This window comes from Limulus polyphemus, unplaced genomic scaffold (genome assembly GCF_000517525.1).
Source record: "Limulus polyphemus unplaced genomic scaffold, Limulus_polyphemus-2.1.2 Scaffold3692, whole genome shotgun sequence".
NCBI lineage: Eukaryota > Metazoa > Arthropoda > Merostomata > Xiphosura > Limulidae > Limulus > Limulus polyphemus.
This window is the reverse complement of record NW_013669302.1, coordinates 16,470-36,399: the sequence shown is the minus strand read 5'-3', so window position 1 is coordinate 36,399 and position 19,930 is coordinate 16,470. Positions and strand designations below refer to the sequence as shown.

The window sequence follows — 19,930 nt, the reverse complement described above, 5'->3', positions numbered from 1 at the left end:
AACGTTAAGAACGGCTTATCGATTCTTGAGAAGAATTCTAAGAAGAAAGCAAATCTACAGACATCGGTCTTGTTTAACAAAATCTGCCTCAAAAAAATCTGTCACCAAAGTACACCAATATATATGTTTATGCACATATATAACAATGGCCAAATGCAAAAGCCAGTTTCCTGTTCTCTCTCCTTTCAGGAAATGTTTTATTACATCCACTATTGACTTGTACTGAAGCCACATTTTACTGGTTTTACCAGTCAACACCAGTTTTCTGTCATGCAACATCCTGCTTATGTTGGCAAAGCAATCATTGTTCTTGAGAGATGTTAGTGACAGCTCACCCTGCAATACTCTGTTGTGCAAAAGCAGAGGGTGATTTTGTATCTTCCCTGGCCTCCACAAGGTTTTTTTCCCACACATTGGAGTTCTCATTTTGAAATGGGTTTGAAGAAGAAACTGATGAAGAAGAAGAAAAGAAAGAGATTAATCAGTGACTATATACTAAAAAAAACGTGACACTAATTTAGTTTGAAGAAGAGCATTACGCTTGTCTGCTCTTCCCAACTGGGGTGCTCGGGAACCGTTGTTCCCCTTTAACCCCAGAGATGATAATCATTTGTTGCAGTGACTAAAATCGAGATTGTAAACATTGGCCAGAATTTCTAAAAGAAGATTTGAGAGAGAAACTGTGGAGAAGGTTGGCTGAGACAAGATGCAGTTCTTCTTGTCCAGTGATGGTAGAGGCGATGAAGTTGAGGCGAGCCCAAGAGGTCCAAACATGCATGCAAGTGGGATTGGAATTAAATTCTATTTAAATACACCTTACTGAGATGGATTTTAAGAAATGATTTGGATTGAAGTTACATTGAATTGAGTTTGAGGCCCTTTTCAGGGGTGGGGAGCATATGGTTCAAAGGACTTTTGAATTTTGATGTGGGGGGAAACTGGAGTGCCTGAAGAAAATCCATTTTCACAGGACATATGCCGAATAATCTATCTATTCTGTGCTCTGGCTGTAAAATAACACAGGATGATTACAAATAATGACATAGCATTAAACCCTTGAACCCAGAACAGCTTGTATGGTGAGATGGTTTGGTGGGAGCACCTGAAATTTTGTGAAGTGCAGCAGTCAAGCTATTTCTTTTTTCTGCTTTTTTGTAATAGTTGAACACTACTCCAATAAGTCTATCTTTTAATGTAAGTAGGTTGCTGATTTTGTGTATGTACTTTACTGAGGTAAATTTTGGAAGCCTTAGGGCTAATCTTTATACTTTGTTTTGTTGAATTTATAGTTTTTAAGATAATTTGTTGGCATATTCTATGTTATTTGGCAACCATATTCTATTAGTGAACGAAAAAATGTTTTGTATATTTTAAGGGCTGTTGTGGATGTGCAGTTTGTGTGTTAACATGCAATTCATTTTTTGTAGTTGATGCATTTGCTAATCGAGGCATGGATGTTCTGAATGTGTTTGTTCCATGTTAGATGGGTGTCAAAGGTGATTCCAATGAGATTGACATTATTACTCATATTTATTTGTGTGTCTCCTAGCTTATGTTTGATTTTCTTGATAGTTTTCTTATGTTTACAAATTTTTTGGAAAAGGCTTGTGTCTTTGTTAGATTTAGTATCATTCACCATTTGTTACACATTTAAGGATTAAATTTAGTGATTCTTGGATGTGTGTCATTGCTATGAGTGGATTTCTAGATATGCTGCATACTGCTATGTTGTCAGCATATTGAGAGTGATACGTATATGTTAAGTCAGGAAACTGGATTTAGTTAACAAGTAAGATGTAAGGAGAGGCAAAGAATAAGTTCTTGTGGCACTCCTGACTACAAACCTTACATTTCAATAGTGTTAAATCAATATTGTGATAAAACGAGTGAATGGAAATGAATATAACTTGTAGATATTACTTAACAGTGTTCACTTTATTAGTCTCAAAGTAAATTATTGCTTTTGCAATTACTTTTAGGTGAAACTTTCTGGGCTCCAGGCAACAAGAAGTGTGTTTATAAGCAGCTGTTTAGGGACCAGCCAGCAACAAGTTAACTTCTAAATTGTTTTATTGGAAATTAATTTAGACTTCTTTCAGAACTCACCTTACAACTTACTGGACAAACAATGATGATGTTTTGAATTAATGCTGAGAGTTCATGTAAACAATAGTTTATTAGTACACTGTTAAAGAATTAATGAAAAGTTTCACACCATTTAACTGACTGTCACCATCTTCCCTCTTGTTTTTTATGGTACTCTTCACTTTGCTAAGATGTCGTATTAGGCTAACTAAATTATACTATACTACATCCTCCATTGTTATGTGTATAGCCTATAAACTTTAATAGAATAGATGCAACACACTATAGTTAGCTAATTTATTTATTGTTACTTATCATAAAGTATTAGGTTAACACAAGTATCAAATTGATACAGTTATATACAGAAAATAACGCTTTTTTTATCTTGCTTGTAATTTTTAACCAGTCTTTTCTTAAATGGTAATTTCAAAATCATGTCCTTACAGCAGACTTTGGAGCATCTATTTGATGTAAATGTTCTGTGGTTTGTTTATTGTAGTGAAAAAAAAACCAAAACAACTGGATGAAGATTTAATCAGTATTCCAAATCTTGATCAGTTGATAAATGGAAACAAGATCAGACAAAATGACTGCATTAATCCTGAGCTAGCTAAGAAAAAAATCGTGAAGTTTTAAAAACAATTAGGCTCATGGGCCAGATAATACTTCCCCAAGGGTTTGAAGGATATTAAAGATTGGATATGTGAGCCACTTACTACTATTTTTTGTCAGTCCTTGAATTGTGGGCAGGTACCAGAGGATTGGAAGTTAGTTAATGTAACTCCTCTTTTCGAGGGAGGTGATAAAAATTATCCCAGTAATAATAGACCCATTAGTCTTGCATCCATTGTGGGAAAGGTTTTGGAAAGTCTGTTAACAAAGTTTAGAATTTTATAGGTTAGTCAACATGGTTTCACCGAGGAATCTTGGGTGTTGCTAGCTGTGAAGAGGATGTTGCTGATTTACAAAAGGATTTAAATCATTTAGTGAATTGGGCAAATAAATGGCAGATGGACTTTAATTATAATAAATGCAAAAACATGCATGTGGGTTATCATAATTTGAATTATAAGTATAATTTGGATGAAAATAACCTCAATAGTGGTATGAAGGAAAGGAATCTTGGTGTAATAGTAGATCAGTCTCTAAAGCCATCCAAGCAGTGTGCTGTTGCTAGTGGTAGGGCAAATAGAATTTTAGGTTGTAGCTACAGAAATATTGAATACAAGAGTAAAGAGGTTATAATTTCATTTCATAGACCACTGGTTAGGCCACATTTGGAATATAAATATAAATATAAATTTTGGCAAGGTAGGAGTCATCTTCAGCTAAGACAGTTTCATTTTTAAATAGGGTGGTTGGCCTTTTGAATGGGTTGCCTTCGGATGTTGTAGATGTAGTAAATTTAAGTGAGTTTAAGAAAAAGCTTGATAAGTATATGAATAATAAGGGCTATCTTTAAGATTTTTAAAAAGTTATTTTAATGTAGTTAGAGGATGGAACAGCCAAGATGGACCAATGTGTCCCATGTTGTCCGAAAACATTTTATGTTAAATAGTTTGAAATTTCAAAAGAACTCTCTACAGATTATGTAGTCTATGCAAATAAAATATTTCAATTTTATGTGTGATATAATTTTTAAGAAACAATTAAAGATGTTTTACCTATGTTTTTGAGTTTAATTACAATTTTTTTAATTTGTTTTACATTCTTTTAAAATTCTTATAAAGGTGATAACTTTTAAAACTGAATTTTTTTTTTGTTTTGATTTGTTTTTCACTGCATGCAGTTTCACTATGTTTATAGTTATAGGTGTACAATAAAAATAACTTTTCCGTAGCAGATTCCTAAAGAAGTCAACCTTTGTTTTAACTGTTAATCACAAGGTTTCATATAATATGTGTAACATGTTTTATATCTGATTCATATTCATTTATATGTATTTTCTTTTTTAATTTCTATTCAAGCCTGTTTGATGTTTCTGGCTAGATACTTTTAACAGAAATTGTAAATAGTAAGTAGAGATGCTCTGCTTTTTGACACATGAACTACTGCCTTTTCTTCAACAAAGTATTAGGTCCTTTTACAATGGTCATACTTTGCATCAGCAGGCCTGCCATTGTTACTCTGTGTATTATATAACCCTAGGTCAATATAATTGGCTTGCCTAAAGTATTCCTTTAACCTGTGATCAACCTCTCTTTTTTTTTTTATTCTCAATTGGCAGCAGCTTTTACATCACCTCTTAAAAAATGATACATAGAGGAAAGATTAATTTACGTTGCTTCACTACACATATTGTAAATTTCCATAAATTCTTTTCTCATAGCTCATGCAGAGTATAATGGAAACATTTCTTTGATTCATTGATAGTTTGAAAAGTCATTTGTTTATCATCAGCAGATTCCCACAAAAATTGGTGTTTTCAAGAGCATTTCCATGTTGGAAAGAATAGAGAGTAACTGGAAAGAAGGAGACAAATTTTCTAACCATTCTTTCATAATGTCTTTTGGCTCATAACCTAATAAAAAATGATAATATACTCATGAACTTCATTTCATACATTCGAAAATGTCTTGATATTCTTCAGTGACTTTCAGCTCTGTTTAATAGCTGGGATGGTTCTTAACTTTCATTTTTCTTTGACTAATCTCACTGAATGTTCTAATTCATTGACTTGAGCCATGCACTCTCTTTGTTTAATCAAATAGTTGTAGTGCTGCTGCATGCCATGGAGAAATTTTGGTAGTTTTTCTTGCAATGATATATATTCTTTGTTTGAGAACCAGGGGTGATTAAGAAGTTCACAATGTCAATGTGACCCTTGAATCCTTTGCCCAAAGGACAGGTTTTTTGAGCTTTGTAGTCATTGTAGCTTGTGAAATCTGAAGCACAATTACACAGTGCACAATCTGATGTCTTTTATGGTCCAGATAACACATAACAGATGTAATTGTATTTATAACATGCTTGCCAATACCATCAGCCTGTGAAGGAAAAATTCTAATAACCATGCTATTAAAGGAAACCAGTAGTGTTACACATTTGGTTTTTGTGACAGATCACTTTCCTATTCAAATTATAAAGCAAAATTTGATTTGATAAAAGTGAACAGTTACTACCCCCTGTTGTTGAATGTATTTTGTAATAAGGCAGGTATGGTTCATTAGTTATGGGTTTTCAAAGTCTTTGAAAGCTGATTGTGGTTTGGAATTCCATTTCCAGTTAACACATTTATGGTGAGCAAACAGAATGGTTCAGAGGTATCTGCAGAATCTGGAATGAATTTCACAGGGAAACCACTAGTTCCTGGGAACGAATGCAGTGTTCTGACATTCTCTAGTTTAGTTGCTTTGAGAACAACATCCACTTTATTAGGATCACACTTGATCCTTTCCATTGTTTCAGAATGTTCTAGTATTTTAATTTTATCCACTCCAAAATAACATTTCTCTTTTCTCTAATTCCACTTCATTCTGAGTATAGAAAATCACATCCATGCAAAACCAAAGAGAACTTTACAGAATCTGTAACAACCCTGTTGCATGATGAAGGTTATCATTTTTGGGGATTCTAGTGCTAGTCTCTCTGACAAAACCTTTATCTGGCACCCGGCATTGCAAAAATATTTGAGCCTTGCATTGTATGCAAAATACTCTCAGTATTAGTTACTGAATGACGATATATTGACTTCTCAGAGGTCAACACAAAACCTCACCTTTTTACTGTCTTTCTTGAGCACTATCAGTATGTTTGATACCCACTCTGGCCCTTCAAGCACATCTTCAATTATTACATCATCAAGCATTGTAACTAGTCCATGATTGGCAACTTCCACCATGCCATAAGCTTCTCAATCTTTAAGCTATAAGTTAGATTTTATCATCATCTGTAGCCTTATAAGTTGCTTCTTTAATCAATCCAAGGCTTTTAAATAAAGAGCCATATTTTAAAATTTTCTGTAGAATTTACTATATTGTTCACATCATTTCCATGTTCAGTATTTGTAGGTCAAAACCAGTCTGTCTGCTTAGCAAAGCATCAACATTTCTGATGATAACATACATGTTATCATTTGCAAGATTTGTTTTCCATATTACTTCTTCTTTGATTCATCCCAAGCAATATAATTTTGTTTGAGCATATACCAACAATTCAGTTTCTCTTCTTTAGAACAATTTCTTGGAAAGTTTTTTACTGATAAAGTTCTTTTCATTTCCTATGTTAATTATCATTTTAAGCTTTTGTCAAATAATTTTCAAAATTTTTCTAAGTTGTTTAAGTAGAGATATTCATCAGATTCTCAAGATGTGTGTGAACTACATTCACAGATAATTTTTACAAGTTTACTTTGTCATTAATCTTTTCCTGTTGTTTTGTGGTTTTAGTTTTGATGAAATGGGTATTCCGTACTGTATCGTGTTGAGTGAGAGGACATTGAAAACTGGAATTGCAGGTCTACGTAACAGAGATACCACTATTACAGTAAGCTTTTCACACATTTTCATTTATGCATAATTCGGTTGAAGATTTTTGAAAAGTAATTAAAATTTAAAGGATGTTATACTTTGTTAAAAGTTTTGATGGTATGAAAATATTGAAATACATACAAGTCATTTTGTATTATGAATATATATTTTAAATAAATCTAAAAATTATACATTTTTAATAGGTCTATATTTTAAATGTAAAAGTAACAGTTGAACAAAATTGTCTAACAGTTATAACATTTCATCAATAGTGTTCCAGTATATTATAACGAGAAAGGTGTGATATGGACAGTTTTTAAAGATTTCCTTACCAAGAGGTAGATAGAATATTTGTTGTGAAAGTCAGTTTAGTCTGATACACTGATTTCCTGTTTTACTATTGAAATTATAAAAAATACTACATTAATCACTTTGAAATTCAAGATTTATTGTTCAGAAATATAGAAGTTATAGTCAATTTCTTGCAGCTTATTTTTAACATACACAATTAATACATTATTGCCAAAATGACAGTAACCAAATTTAGAATTAATTTTATCCCTCTGAAACATTGATGTGAAACTAAACAACATTTATACTTTTGAATGCAACACATGTCAAGTAAAACATTTGTGTTGTTGTTTAGCAGGAAGTTAATGTGATATTAATGTCTGAATGTTAGACCAGAGTTAGTAAAGGAGTCTGTTGTGACTTAGTAAGTCTGTTAATCAATTCGGGAGTAACCAGTCCATGAAATAGTTTGTCTGTTAATTTAGTTCAGTGCTGCGTTTGAGTATGGAATGAATAAGTGAGCTGAATTTCTTAGATGTAATTTATTTGTAATGTATGGCTTATATGTGAACAATGGTCATGCTAATCATGTACTTTAAAGTTGCAGAAATATAACGTTTTTGTTTTCATAATTGGACTGAACTTTCCATTATTCTTTATACTGGACCTCCCTAATAATACAAACTGTTTGTGTCAGTAATGATATTATTTAGGTAAGAGAAAATTCCAGATTCCACTTAGAGATGGTAACACATGCTTAAAATGAAGTCAAAAATTTTATGGAAATGATAAAATGGCAAAAAGAACATCACGAAGAAAGAGAAAGAAAATTGGAAGAAACAGATTGGAAGTTATGAAAGGAATTACAAGAACAGGTCATTAGCTGTACAGAGTAATAATGAACCAAATTAATTTGGTCAAAGACAAGATCAAGGAAATGTTCTAAAAAACATCAACAAACTAAAAAAGAAAAGGATAAAAAAATCAGTTAATTAAGTGAATAAGGATTACAACAATGAAATTGGTGAAATACAAAAAGACATCATCTTTAGGATAAAATATTTAAAGAATAATATGGCAAATGCCATTCTCTCCTACCTTTACATCCATTAAGAATTTCAACCTAAAATACCATCAACTATGCAATGTGAAATAGGAGAACCCATCTGGTCTACATTTGTTACCACTACTGTTGTGCCACCTGCAGATGTGGGATACTATCATAGCTACACCACTCCTTCATCAAGTTATGGTGTGTGGGAGGCCTGTTCAATAGCATTGTCCAATGAAAATATGAACTGGCTATGAAAGAAATCAATTTAACACAAATATACAATACCCTATAACCCAAGCGCTTTGAAAAGCATTCAGGTTATAGGGTATATCTTTAGGCTATGACAAAAAGGTACCATGGATGGTTTTTTTATGCAGTTTCCAAAAAAAAAAGGTTCAAAGTGATTGGATAAAGTACTAAAGTACAATTTAAATCCTTTAATTAAAAGTTGTTTACTACAAATGAAAGAAGTAAAACATAAGGCAGAAGATGTTTCAATTTCTGTTTGAAAAGATTTTTTTAAAGGATTCAGGAAAATGAAACTGCTGTAAGTGGAAAACAGGGACATGACATATAAGACTTTGATTAATCAGTTATTGGTAATAAAACAAGGAGATGACATCTTATGAATGAGAACACTACATTTACCCAAACTCATATAAAGAGTGTATTATTGAAAGTATTGAAAGGGGTCAATTTACAAGTCATTGGATTCGTTGAAATGAAGCCTAGCACCATATTGATTGATATTGGTTCTATGACTACCATTATTCAACCTTATTTGATAATTAAAGCTGGGAAATTGCCTCCAGAAATTAATCAATGCTATTAACAAATGGTCATAGAGTTTTAGCAAGAAGAAAATTGGAAGTGAACCTCACCATGAGAAGCTTCTCTACACAACATCACATGTAGATAATTGACATGTATCTACTCTGAGTTTACTTCATGTAGAAACACAGATGTCAGATTTGGTTCAAATTGTTTCACAGTCTGCTGCAAAGAAACCCCAGTGCACTATTCAAAATTTATAGCACCAGAGTTTGAACTTCCAGTGACTAAAAAATGATTATGCAGCAACCCTCCATCAATAGGAGGGTGAGACTACCTCTATCATAACTAGTGCCAGCTCTAATCTTGCAGCCCTTAATTACTTCTCGATTGACAGTCTTATTGTTTTCAGTCATGTGTCAGTTGACTTTATAATTTTTAACTTTGTTCTTTTTCAGACCTTTTCACCAGCAATTCTTCCATAACATTTTTTTTCTTACAGTTTTGATTCTTCTTGTAGAGAGTTATGATTTTTTTTTCTTTTTCTAACTTCCTTTCCACGAGTTATGCACTCAAAGTTTGAGGTGGTCACAATTACAGCAGCTCTTACTACTGAAATGGATTTACTGACCACATCTATGGGTCAGAACAATGTTAATGGCCCATGAAGTCATGGCTCTGGGGCATCGGGAGTTGGCCACTTTAATTCAACATTCTGAACAACCTGATGATTGTTCTGTTATTCCTGCTCAATGTTTGACAACACATGATGATGAGGATCTGAACAGCATTCCCCCCTCCTGAATATGCCTCCAAGTTTCATGTCGTCTTGGGGGATGTGCCCATGCCTCTTTCCTTTTTTTATGCATCAAGTGGTGTTTGGGGTATTGCCAACTCATTGGAGACTAGGGTAGAGTCTGCATACTTCCCTTTTTTCCTTAGCCTATCGTTTATCCCAACACACTGTTACCATTCCTGTATTTCACTGTCCTCCTTCCACCCCTTTGACAGTTCCGGCTTCTCGGGCTTCGGAGACTCACTGTTGTTTCAGGCATCATTTTTGGAGTGTCCAGCATTAGTGACTATGTTCTTGGATCACTTTGCCCACTTATCAAGGTCCTTTGCTGTGGATTCTTATTTTCTGATAGTCATCATAGAGGTTCTGATCCTCCAATTCGATTTACCTCCCCTGTTGTCACACCATTCCATTTCCTTCCCTTCACCTTGGGATCTCATTTTGTGCCAGCCTCTTTCAGAGGTGGTTTGAAATTTAATTCACAAGGATGCCATTGACCGAGGGGATCCTTCTCATCCAGGGTTATATTCCTGTCTGTTTGTTGTCCCCAAAAAAACTGGGGATTGGCACCTGATCATTGATTTATCATCACTCAACTGCTTCTTAGTCCGTCCCCAATTCAGCATGGAGTCATATTTAGCTCTTTGTTGTGCTTTCACTCCAGGTTTGTGGATGACAAGGGTCGATATGTCGAGTAGTTTGGTCGTTTGCCCACCTTCTTCATTCCAGGGGCCTTTTTTTTCCACCATTATATGGATGTCTGGCTACTTCTACCTTCCTCACAAAATGACACTGCCCTTCATACTCAGTTTCTTCTCCAGGAAGCTGCCAGGATATGTTTGCTTGTCAAGGTGGAGAAGTGTTTCTTCACACCCATGGAATATTTAGTTTATCTCGGGGTATTGTTAAATTTTCTGATCAGTCAGGCCCAACCTTCTCCCCTGTGATTGAGAACTATGGGATGTCTCATTCCCATCATATCCTTCTCTCCTTCTTCTTCTGCATGAGAAGTTCTTTTGGGGGAGGGGGGTGATGTGGGCTCCTCCGGAAGCTATCATTCCTCATGCCCACATGCATCATCTTCAGTGGGTTTTGTTCGACCAATGGAGCCTTGTTTGGGATCCCTTGGATGCCTCTCTCATCCGTCCTCCCGATTTACAGACTGACTTTTCCTGGTAGTTGTATCAAGACAACAACACCATCACTGTTCCTCCTCCTAGTCAGTAATGTCATCTTTTTATGGATGCTTCTCTTTCTGGTTAGGGGCATATCTCAACACTAGGGAGATTTCAGGTACTGGACTGTTTCCAAGTCCCCTCTCCAATACCAATCTCTTGGAACATCTTGCAGTTTGTTGGGCTTTGCTTCATTTCCTGTGAGCTCTTCAGGGCTAGTTGGTGATGGTACACTCTGACAATTCTCTGGCAGTCTCATATATCTCCAGGCAAGGGGGCACTCAGTCAAGAGACATGTTTTCAAACACTGGATCTCTTATATTTGGTCCACAGCCATTGAATCACTTTGTTGGCTTGTCATATTCTGGGTGACCTGAATCTGTTTGTAAATAGTTTATCGTGTCCTGACAGGGTTCTTCCTATGGAGTGATCTTTGGACCCTCAAGTTTTTTTGGGTGTTGTGCACTCAGTGGGGTGTCCCAGATTTGGATGCTTTTGCCACTCATTTTAATACCTGGCTTCCATGATTTTGGTCTCCTTTTCCTTGTCCTTTGGCTGAGGCAGTAGATTCTCTCAGTTGAGATTGGACAGACCTGTTCTTATCCTCCTATTCATTTGCTACCATGCATCCTTGCCATCATTCGGACCACTCTGTGTCATGTTCTGTTGGCTCCATATTGACTGGCCCAGACATGGTTTCCACTCTTGCACTGGCTTCTGGTGTTGCCCCCTCTTCCTTTTTCTTTATCTCCAACAGTCCTACATCAGCCCCAATCAGGCATGCATCCGTCTGTTCCTAAACTCCGCTCTTGGTCTGTCCTTTCCATTGTTTCCTCTGTTGCAGGCTATCGGGTGGTTTTGTCCACCATGTTTTGTTTTAAGAGATAAGCTTGTGTCTTCCGAGCGCCAGTTTTGTCTGTGTTGTGTCATTCCTTCCACATTTCCTGACCTCCTTACCTGGCTTCTCTCCCTGTTTGGAATCACAGCATGATCCTGCACGCTTTTACCCATTCTCTGTTGGAATCTTTTTCTTGGTGTTCATTCAGATGTTTTCTCAATTGATGATCGCTGTGTTTTGTTTCATAGTTTTTATATTCTCCTTTTTCCTGTTCTTTTCTTTCTACCCAAAACTGGCTGCTCTGGAGGGTAATTCTGCCTTGACACCCATCTCCCTTCCTTCCATATACCACCTTTATAACTGTTCAATCCTCACCAACTTCTTTACCTGGTCAGGGCTTTCCACTGGTACATAACAAGCACTGCTCCCTTCCATGGTTCCTGTTTTTTTATTCATTGGAATCCCACCCTCTCCCATGACCTTTCCCCTATTGCTCTTACAGATTTGATTTGACTGGCTTATTCTTCCTTATCTCCTGATGATTGTTGTCTTTTTCATGTTTCTTCTTATCATATCCATCACCTTACCATGTTCCTAGTTGCACATTTCTGTTATCCATTGGAGGACATCATTTATGCCAGTATATGGACCTCTCCACATACCTTTACAGCTCACCATCTGAACATTTTCTGCTCTATAGGTTTTCCTTTTCCTCCATTAGCCATTTTGCACTTCATGGTTTTTCTGTGAATGGGTAAGTGCTCCATTAATCTTATTTTATTTGCAAAAACCTTTGTCACGTACTTGGATCCCACTCAGTGGAAAGTGTTGCCTGAACAGGTATTCTCCCTCATAAATCCACACTGTAAGACCTGTGTGTCAAATTACACCCACTTTTGAGATGGGGTGTTCTGCAAGACCACTAGTAGGTATTTTTCATGATGTTTTGCTTCTTAAAAATGTTTGTCCTGGATCATGCACTCATGAACTTGCATGGGTAAAGCAGACAGGGATTGCTGCTCATCTCTGAGGATTCTTGGCATTTGACACTCATCCTACTGCAGACCTGATGTACACTTCCTGATACTGCTTGGTTGGATAATGCACTCCATCAAGGTGGTTGCTCTGCTTTTCAAAATATGGTATCACAGTCACCCATTGCACTGTTTCCAGTGCTGTGTTCCTCTGGACACTCCAATGCACTCTTTCCCTCCTTCTTGTAATAGAGTACAGGAGCCCTTGCAACTTAGCAGTTCCTAGCCACTCAGGTGGTGTATCATGGATGACTGTTGAGCATATGGTGGTGGTATTCTGCCAGTGTAGATGGTGTTGATGCACTCCTACCACGGACCTGATGTACAATTCCAGCTGTCACCAAATTTTGCAGTTTGCCCTTCTAGCTGAGGCACCCTCCTTCCTACCATCCTGTGGATATGGTGTTGGTTGGAGCTGGACCAGCCACATGAGTCCTTGTATGTTTGGATGGTTACCCTCCTACTACTGCTGACTGGATGATCCATACCAAATGCTGCCTGGTTTTTAGACTTGAGATGCAACCCTAACTTGTGATCCCTCTTTCTACTGTTTGTCAAATTTTGTGGATCTGGTGTTGGTTGTAGTAGAATTAGACTCATGAATATCTGCATGTTTGTGAATGGATACCCATCCTCCTAATGTGGACTGGACAATAAATTCCAATTGTGCCCCCACCTGGGCTCTCCAATTTACTACCATCTGCCAGATGTCGGTTTCTAGTGGATATGGTGTTGATATTGTTAGAGATGCATGCTTGCAAAGACAGGTTCTTAGTACAGAAGCTCTGCTTCCCTCCCAGTTTTCCATAGTTGAGGTGAAAGGTAGAGGACACTCTTTCTATCGCAGACCTGATGTACAGATACAGTGTAGTGTTGGATGAGGTTGAACGGTCTGTTGTTCTCTAGTCACTCTAAACCGGGAGGTCTCGTAATTTCTTTCAATTTTCATTGGCTCCCTCCTGTGTTTCTGCCATTTTGGCGACATATTCATCCTGGGCAATGAGTATACCTGGCAGTCTCCCACGGGTGTGTTGTTTTAGTTTGTTCTCACACCCTATGATTTACCTCTGGCCACTTCCTAAAGGGTAATCATCTTCTCACTGGTCATCTACCTGTTCAGCATGGGATTCTAGCTTTTTGTGAGAGGAGGTATGGTTTTTGTTGGTGAAGGGTTGCTGCATAATCATTTGCATGTTACTGTGCAGATGTCTCACATTAAGATATATGAGGGTAATTGGAAGTATCAAGGCTAGTGGTGAGCGAAAATGTATACCAATAGAGGACAGTATAAATTGAAAAAAGCTTTTTGTGAAAGGAGATTTAGGAAAATTTTAACATCCTAAAGTGCAACAGAGCAAAACTTAAAAATCAGGTGTTCAAACCAAAATGTCATCTACCATGCTTGTTTTTTTGCAAATACATTGGTGAGAGAACAGCCAGCTGGTTAGTTTTAGAGATAACTTTGTCAGAGAAGATAAGTGAACTTGCTGAAGAGCCCAAGATTCCTGTTGAGATCATTTCCAAGGTATTGGAAGGAGTGTAGCCACCAATGAATTCCCTCAAACATAGTCCTTAAGTGACAGTATGGCTAATGGTGATAAAGGAAGGATTAAAGGTCATTCCACCTTCATACCATAAGCCATGGAAAAGAAAATCACCAAAACGATTTGTCACAGGACAATGTAAGGAGAATAAATAAATGTAAAATGAAAATTTTTTAAACCAATATTAAAATAATGCTTTAGTTTTACATATTTAGGGATTTAATGGTTTAAGAAACTTTATGAAATCCTAGTAAAAGTTACTTTGCTGATATGCTTTTACATTCTTATGAAGATTTGCATAATAAAAAATAAGGAATTACATGCAGAATTAAATGTAATTTATTTGATGATTTGTTCAGCATTAGCACTTCACAAATCTGAATTTTCTGGTTTTTCATTGAAAACATTCAGAAAAACAATAAGAGCTAGATTAGGCATATATAAAAGAAATCTAGAAAAGGTGATACGTGACCATTTTTAGAGTGATATTGTTATAAATTTGTAAAATATAAGAACAAATCAAAAATACAGTGTCTGTATTAAAACTATAAAGAAGTAAAAGAAAAAACAGAATTCTACATTAAATGAATAAGTAATGCAACAAATAATTATATTATTAAAAATAGCTCTGAAAGTATCTAGTTTGTGATAAGGTGAATAAACACAAAGGTGTGAATAGAAGGTGTGGAAGTATCATTCATACCATTTACCGACAATTTTGTATGTATTATAATGCTATATATGCATAAATTAAAAAGTAAATAATAAACAAGGCAAATAGAAATGAAGTGCAAGAAAATAATGAAAAAGTTTATTTTCAAGAAGATAACTAGAGTTTAGACAAAGGAAAAATATAGAAATAACCTTTAATAAACAGATAAGTAGCTTATTTATGAGAGAAGGAAAATAGTTGGAAAGAAAAAAAATAATTATCCTGAGAAAGTTAATAGTGGTCAAAAAGGAAAATTATTTCTTTTTCATTATGCTTTTTATCTGTTTCTAAGGCAGAGGTTGATGACATCTTAAAATGTTTATCTGTAGTCTTAATGATACATTTAATTTTATTTTAAAAATGAGTTTTTCATGCACAATCACTTTAGAAATGATTAGCTTGACCAGTTTAAAGCTTCCAACATTTTTGGTAAACTATACAATGTATTAATTTTTTTGAAATTCATATGAATGATTCTTTTATTTAAACTTTCATTTGAGGGGTATGGATGTTGAATATAGTGTTCTATACTAACTGGTAACGCATATGTGTCAGTGGTGAAATGATGTTCCAGAGTTAATGATGTAACTTACTTATTGAATGTGATGATGAATTAAGAAAATTAAGTTGTTTATCATGCAGCTAACAACAAACACCTGAGATTCTGGTGTTTTTTATGAATAGAGTGAAGGTTGAGGTAAGTTATAATTTTTGGATGTAGCTTTAGGGTTAAGAGGACCCTTTTGCAGTTTTATGTAATAAAAGTGTGGGGAATAAGCAGTCTCAGACTTTGACTCATAATTGCTCTGATCATTATAACAATTTCTACAGTCTCAAGAATTAACAGTATAAGAAATACTGAAAGTATAGTGTGAATGAGAGAAGATAAATCGGCAGTATGAATGAAAGTAATGGTTTGTAATGAACAGATTTGGTCAAATGGAAATATTGGCTGAAAGTGTCATTGACTAAGAACTTTCAAGTAATGAATGATGTTTCCTACATAAGTGTAAGAGATGGATAGAAAAAAAGAGAAGTAAACTACAAGAGGCTTGCTGATTTATTAATGAATGAAGCTTTGTCCACAGTATTGTTAATTTATCATTTATACAAAATGTAAAGTTCCTTGTGACAAAACTTAGCTGTGCTAGTGAACCCACTTTAGGTTAAAACAAGCTCAGTTAGATGTGAAGGTAGAAACTGTCAGATATTATTTATATATATTTTTGTAAGTACTAAAACATGAGAATATCAACATATATATATGTTATCACTGGAATATTTATTAAACATTTTAAATATTCTTAACTGTTCTTCTGTTTTTAGGAGCAAGTCCATGTGAAAGAAATGAAGAATAAACTTCTTTATTATTTGCAGATGCAATGAGAAAATTTTCCTAGTGCATTATAATGTGCATATTAAAATGTCTTGTTTTACAGAAACAGTTGTTTTCTAAGTCTTTTTTTACTAAAGACAATCAGTTTTATTTTCTAATGTTTGAGAACATTTAAATGTCTGAGTAATAGTGGGAAATTTTATCCTCCTCTGAAGGTAATATTATTTATATGAGGGTGTATCCCTTTTGTGAAGATGGAATCCTCAGTAAGATCCCCCCCCCCCTATATATATATATATATATAAAGCTAGCAACTTCTTTAGAAATGAAACAGTTGTACAGATAACTTATAAACATATCTTATTCAGGTAAGGAGTCAGAAATAATGACAAACAGAAAGCAATAGTACAAATAAAAATTCAAAGAAGAAATAGCAAGAAAAATTAGGCCTTTCTTCCAATCAGTTTAATTCCATATCAGATTTTATATTTATGAAATTATTTCATTGAATGGAAATATTTTGAGTGCATTAACTTTATTCATTACTCAATATATGTTTACTGTGACTGTTTCAAATATAGTAACTCACAGTGAGATGAGACCTTACTAAAACCATACTTTTTATATGGTATTTTTATAATGGTCTGAGAAATGTTTTGGCATTTTAGTTTTATATTCTTTTCATAATTTTCAAAGTAACCAAGAGTTTGTTACACAAGTACAGAGAATGATTCTTTATGAGAACTTTTTGCAAAACATTAAAAAAGTATATAGATTACAAGTTAGAAAAAAATCCAACTAATTAGAATTATAATGTAAAATCTACCAAAATGGGTTGTCCTTTATAAATTACACTAAAAATATAAAAGTTCATGTTACTGTCAAGCATTGAGTCGAAAATAATCATGGAATGCAAGTACAAATAAAAATTGAAAGAAGAAAAAGCAAGAAAACTTAGCCCTTTCTTCTTGTCAATTTGTTTATTCTCAATTTTCCAAGCTCCCTCATCATTACACAAGTTCAGTTTAAACTGTTTTTATGGAATATGTATAGAGCTTCACCAAACATTATATTAAACTTGCATAAGTGGAGCCCTTCTCTAGCATATAGTACACCCTTACTCTGAAAACTATCCTATAGGTCCAGCCAGCCAACTTATACGATTTCTTTTATGCCATCCTAAGTAATTCATTCCCACATCTAGCCTGAAGGAGCACTCTTCAAAAGGCCACACATCTATTTTTATCCTTAAATCTCTGAAGGAATTCTTTATACTTTTTAATACTCTTCTATTTCACTTTTCAACAGAAACTGCTCTTTTTTTCTACCAGGAATAGACATATCTTTCATTACATTCAAATTCTATATGGCAGCATCCTTTGCTCATAAAACATCTAGGAGTATCAGACTGGACTTCTGGAATAGTTTTTGATATGTCTTAAAGATGGTTCAAAGGTCAACCATGACAGAAGTAAGCCAAACCTGAAAAAAACAGACCCTGTTAAATAAAATAGCCTATTGCAAAGTCATGATAAAGATTAATCAAATAACAAAAGACTTTGATTCTTAACAAATAGGAAAAAAAAAGGTGTTAGCTGAATATTATGCCATTTTTAAGCATGATCCATACAGTCAAAGAAGGAGGAGGCAAAATTAAGGAAAAAGCATGTACATACTCATGTTTGGTTCCTTTTCATACTTCGTAAATCTGAAATTGGTGATTTTTGGAAATTAATATTTTCATTTTTTCAAAGTATCATAATTTATGATGAATCAGTATTGATTTACCATTGATTAGGTTGCAGCAAAGAGTAAAAAAATATTTTCCTTTAGCTGGATCACTAGTCACAAGATATTTGTATTACCTATATAATCTATCGAACAACTTAGGAAGCCTTTGGTTTCAATGAATTGGTCTGGGTGTACCAGGAAATGGTACATATGAAATGTTTGTAGATCCAACTTAAGAAGAATCTACTTTGTTTCATAAATTTATTTTGTTACCTATTGTGGCCCTTTGCTCTGTTTCCTTAGAAAGCATTCAGCCATTTCCCTCTCATTCTTTTCTTCAGGAATGGTAACATTTGACATGTAGCCTAAACTGTACCACAGATTTAAGAAATTTAATGAAAACAGTTTAAGAGTCTGTGAAGGATAACATATAGTGTATATCTGCTAAAAATATTTGTCACTATGTACATTGTGGTTAAAAGGAGGTAAGCCAAAGTGGGAAAATAACATTACTGACAGCGCATATCTGTAAAAAAAAAGTGAACAGGCAGTCAAATTGATTAAAAGGAAACAAGGGATATGAGCAAAAGTTTTCAAAATAAACTTTCATTTCTCTGCTACCTGAAAAGGAAACAGTCAGTTTTGATCTCACTTTCAAATTGCATTATTTACCTTATGCAGTTCCTGCGTGGAGTTGTTTTAAGGAATGTCAGCACAGAAAGGACATTTGACATCCATATCCAAACTTCAGGAACTTCAGTCTGAACAGACTCTAATGCCAAATCAGATTGGTGGCATACACACTATGCAGTAATAATATCTCTTCCAAGGTGGTCTTTCAGAAGTTTCCACAACCCACCATTCTTCCTGGTGTTTGCACTCTCTCTCGTTGTGGTTACCTTGTTAGATGTACACGACTGTCAGGGTTTTTGTATATGGGCTGGATTCTTTACAGTAGGTGTCTGTGACATGTTGTTGATAAATTCGAACAATAATCGGACAGCACACAATCCACTTGTTTTAACTTAATATATTTAAAACAAGTCAAACGTATGTACAAAATTCTTTACACTATAGGATATCACAGTTGTATCTAAAACGAAATAATTCTCTTTTTTTTGTCGAAAGTTTACACAGGCAGATTTGGGTACTTTAGAATCCAATTGATAAGACGAATTATTTTCGCTGCTATTTCTTACTATACAATCTGAGATAAATTCACTTACGTTACCCCGTGGGTTTTATCTCGAACTTTAAATAATTGTCTCCTTTTCATCGAAGTCCACACAGATGGGTTCAATTATTCTAGAACACCCTTTTACAAGAAAAATTATTCTCTTTATCTCTGTTAAACTGTGACACTTACTTTAAAGTATCCCCCGTTACAACTTTACGTTTTCTAACTTCTTATTTTAATTGCAGGTTTTGATTGAGTGATTGACAGTTTAGTGGTGACAGGCAATTTCTAAAGAGTCAGTTTTCTCAGTTAACTTGCTTTCTTTTCTGTCTGCACATATTTATAACACGCAACAGAATAATCTAAAAATCCCTAGTACTCTAGTAGCAACAATATTACTAAAGCATAGTAAACTGCACACACAACGTACGTACGACTCGTATCGAGTAACCTAATGAAATCTGTCATAGCTTTCGCTTTTAAAATAATTAACTTTAAACACTGTTGTTATGAAAGCTAAATAATTATTGAATATTAAGTCACTAAATTAATTAAATAATACTTTACACTTAACAATATTGTATATCTAACAATGTTTTAAGTTTAATCCAAGCATTATTATTTGGATGCTGTAGACTTACAACGCTATAATCCGGGTTTCGATACCCGTGGTGGGCAGAGCACAGATAGCCCATTATGTAGCTTTGTGCTTAATTACAAACAAACAATATTATTTAGATAGTTTATATAGGGCAAGTGTAATATTTAGTTATTTTTAGAAGCGACATTTTATGGGTTTTTTATGTAACTGTTTTAGAATCATATGTAGTGTGTTTCAATTGTCATGAATTAATATTTTATAATAGTGAGATCATTGAATCATGTTGCTAGAGCTTTCTGAGTTTCTAGTTGAAGTA

General features: G+C 34.5%; 1 protein-coding gene across 4 annotated transcripts in view; it reads left to right on the top strand.

The window, feature by feature from the left end:
* The window catches only part of LOC106469864 (DNA polymerase subunit gamma-2, mitochondrial-like), an 87,369-nt gene extending 68,994 nt beyond the window's left edge, over positions 1 to 18,375 (top strand). For all 4 annotated transcript variants that reach the window (XM_022398435.1, XM_022398434.1, XM_022398436.1 and 1 more), the window contains 2 exons: positions 6,474 to 6,570; positions 16,096 to 18,375. In XM_022398435.1, the coding sequence (XP_022254143.1) occupies positions 6,474 to 6,570; positions 16,096 to 16,155 (157 nt within the window). In that variant the 3' untranslated portion in view covers positions 16,156 to 18,375. The remainder of the gene's footprint in view (positions 1 to 6,473; positions 6,571 to 16,095) is intronic.
* The last annotated feature ends 1,555 nt before the right edge of the window (positions 18,376 to 19,930 follow it).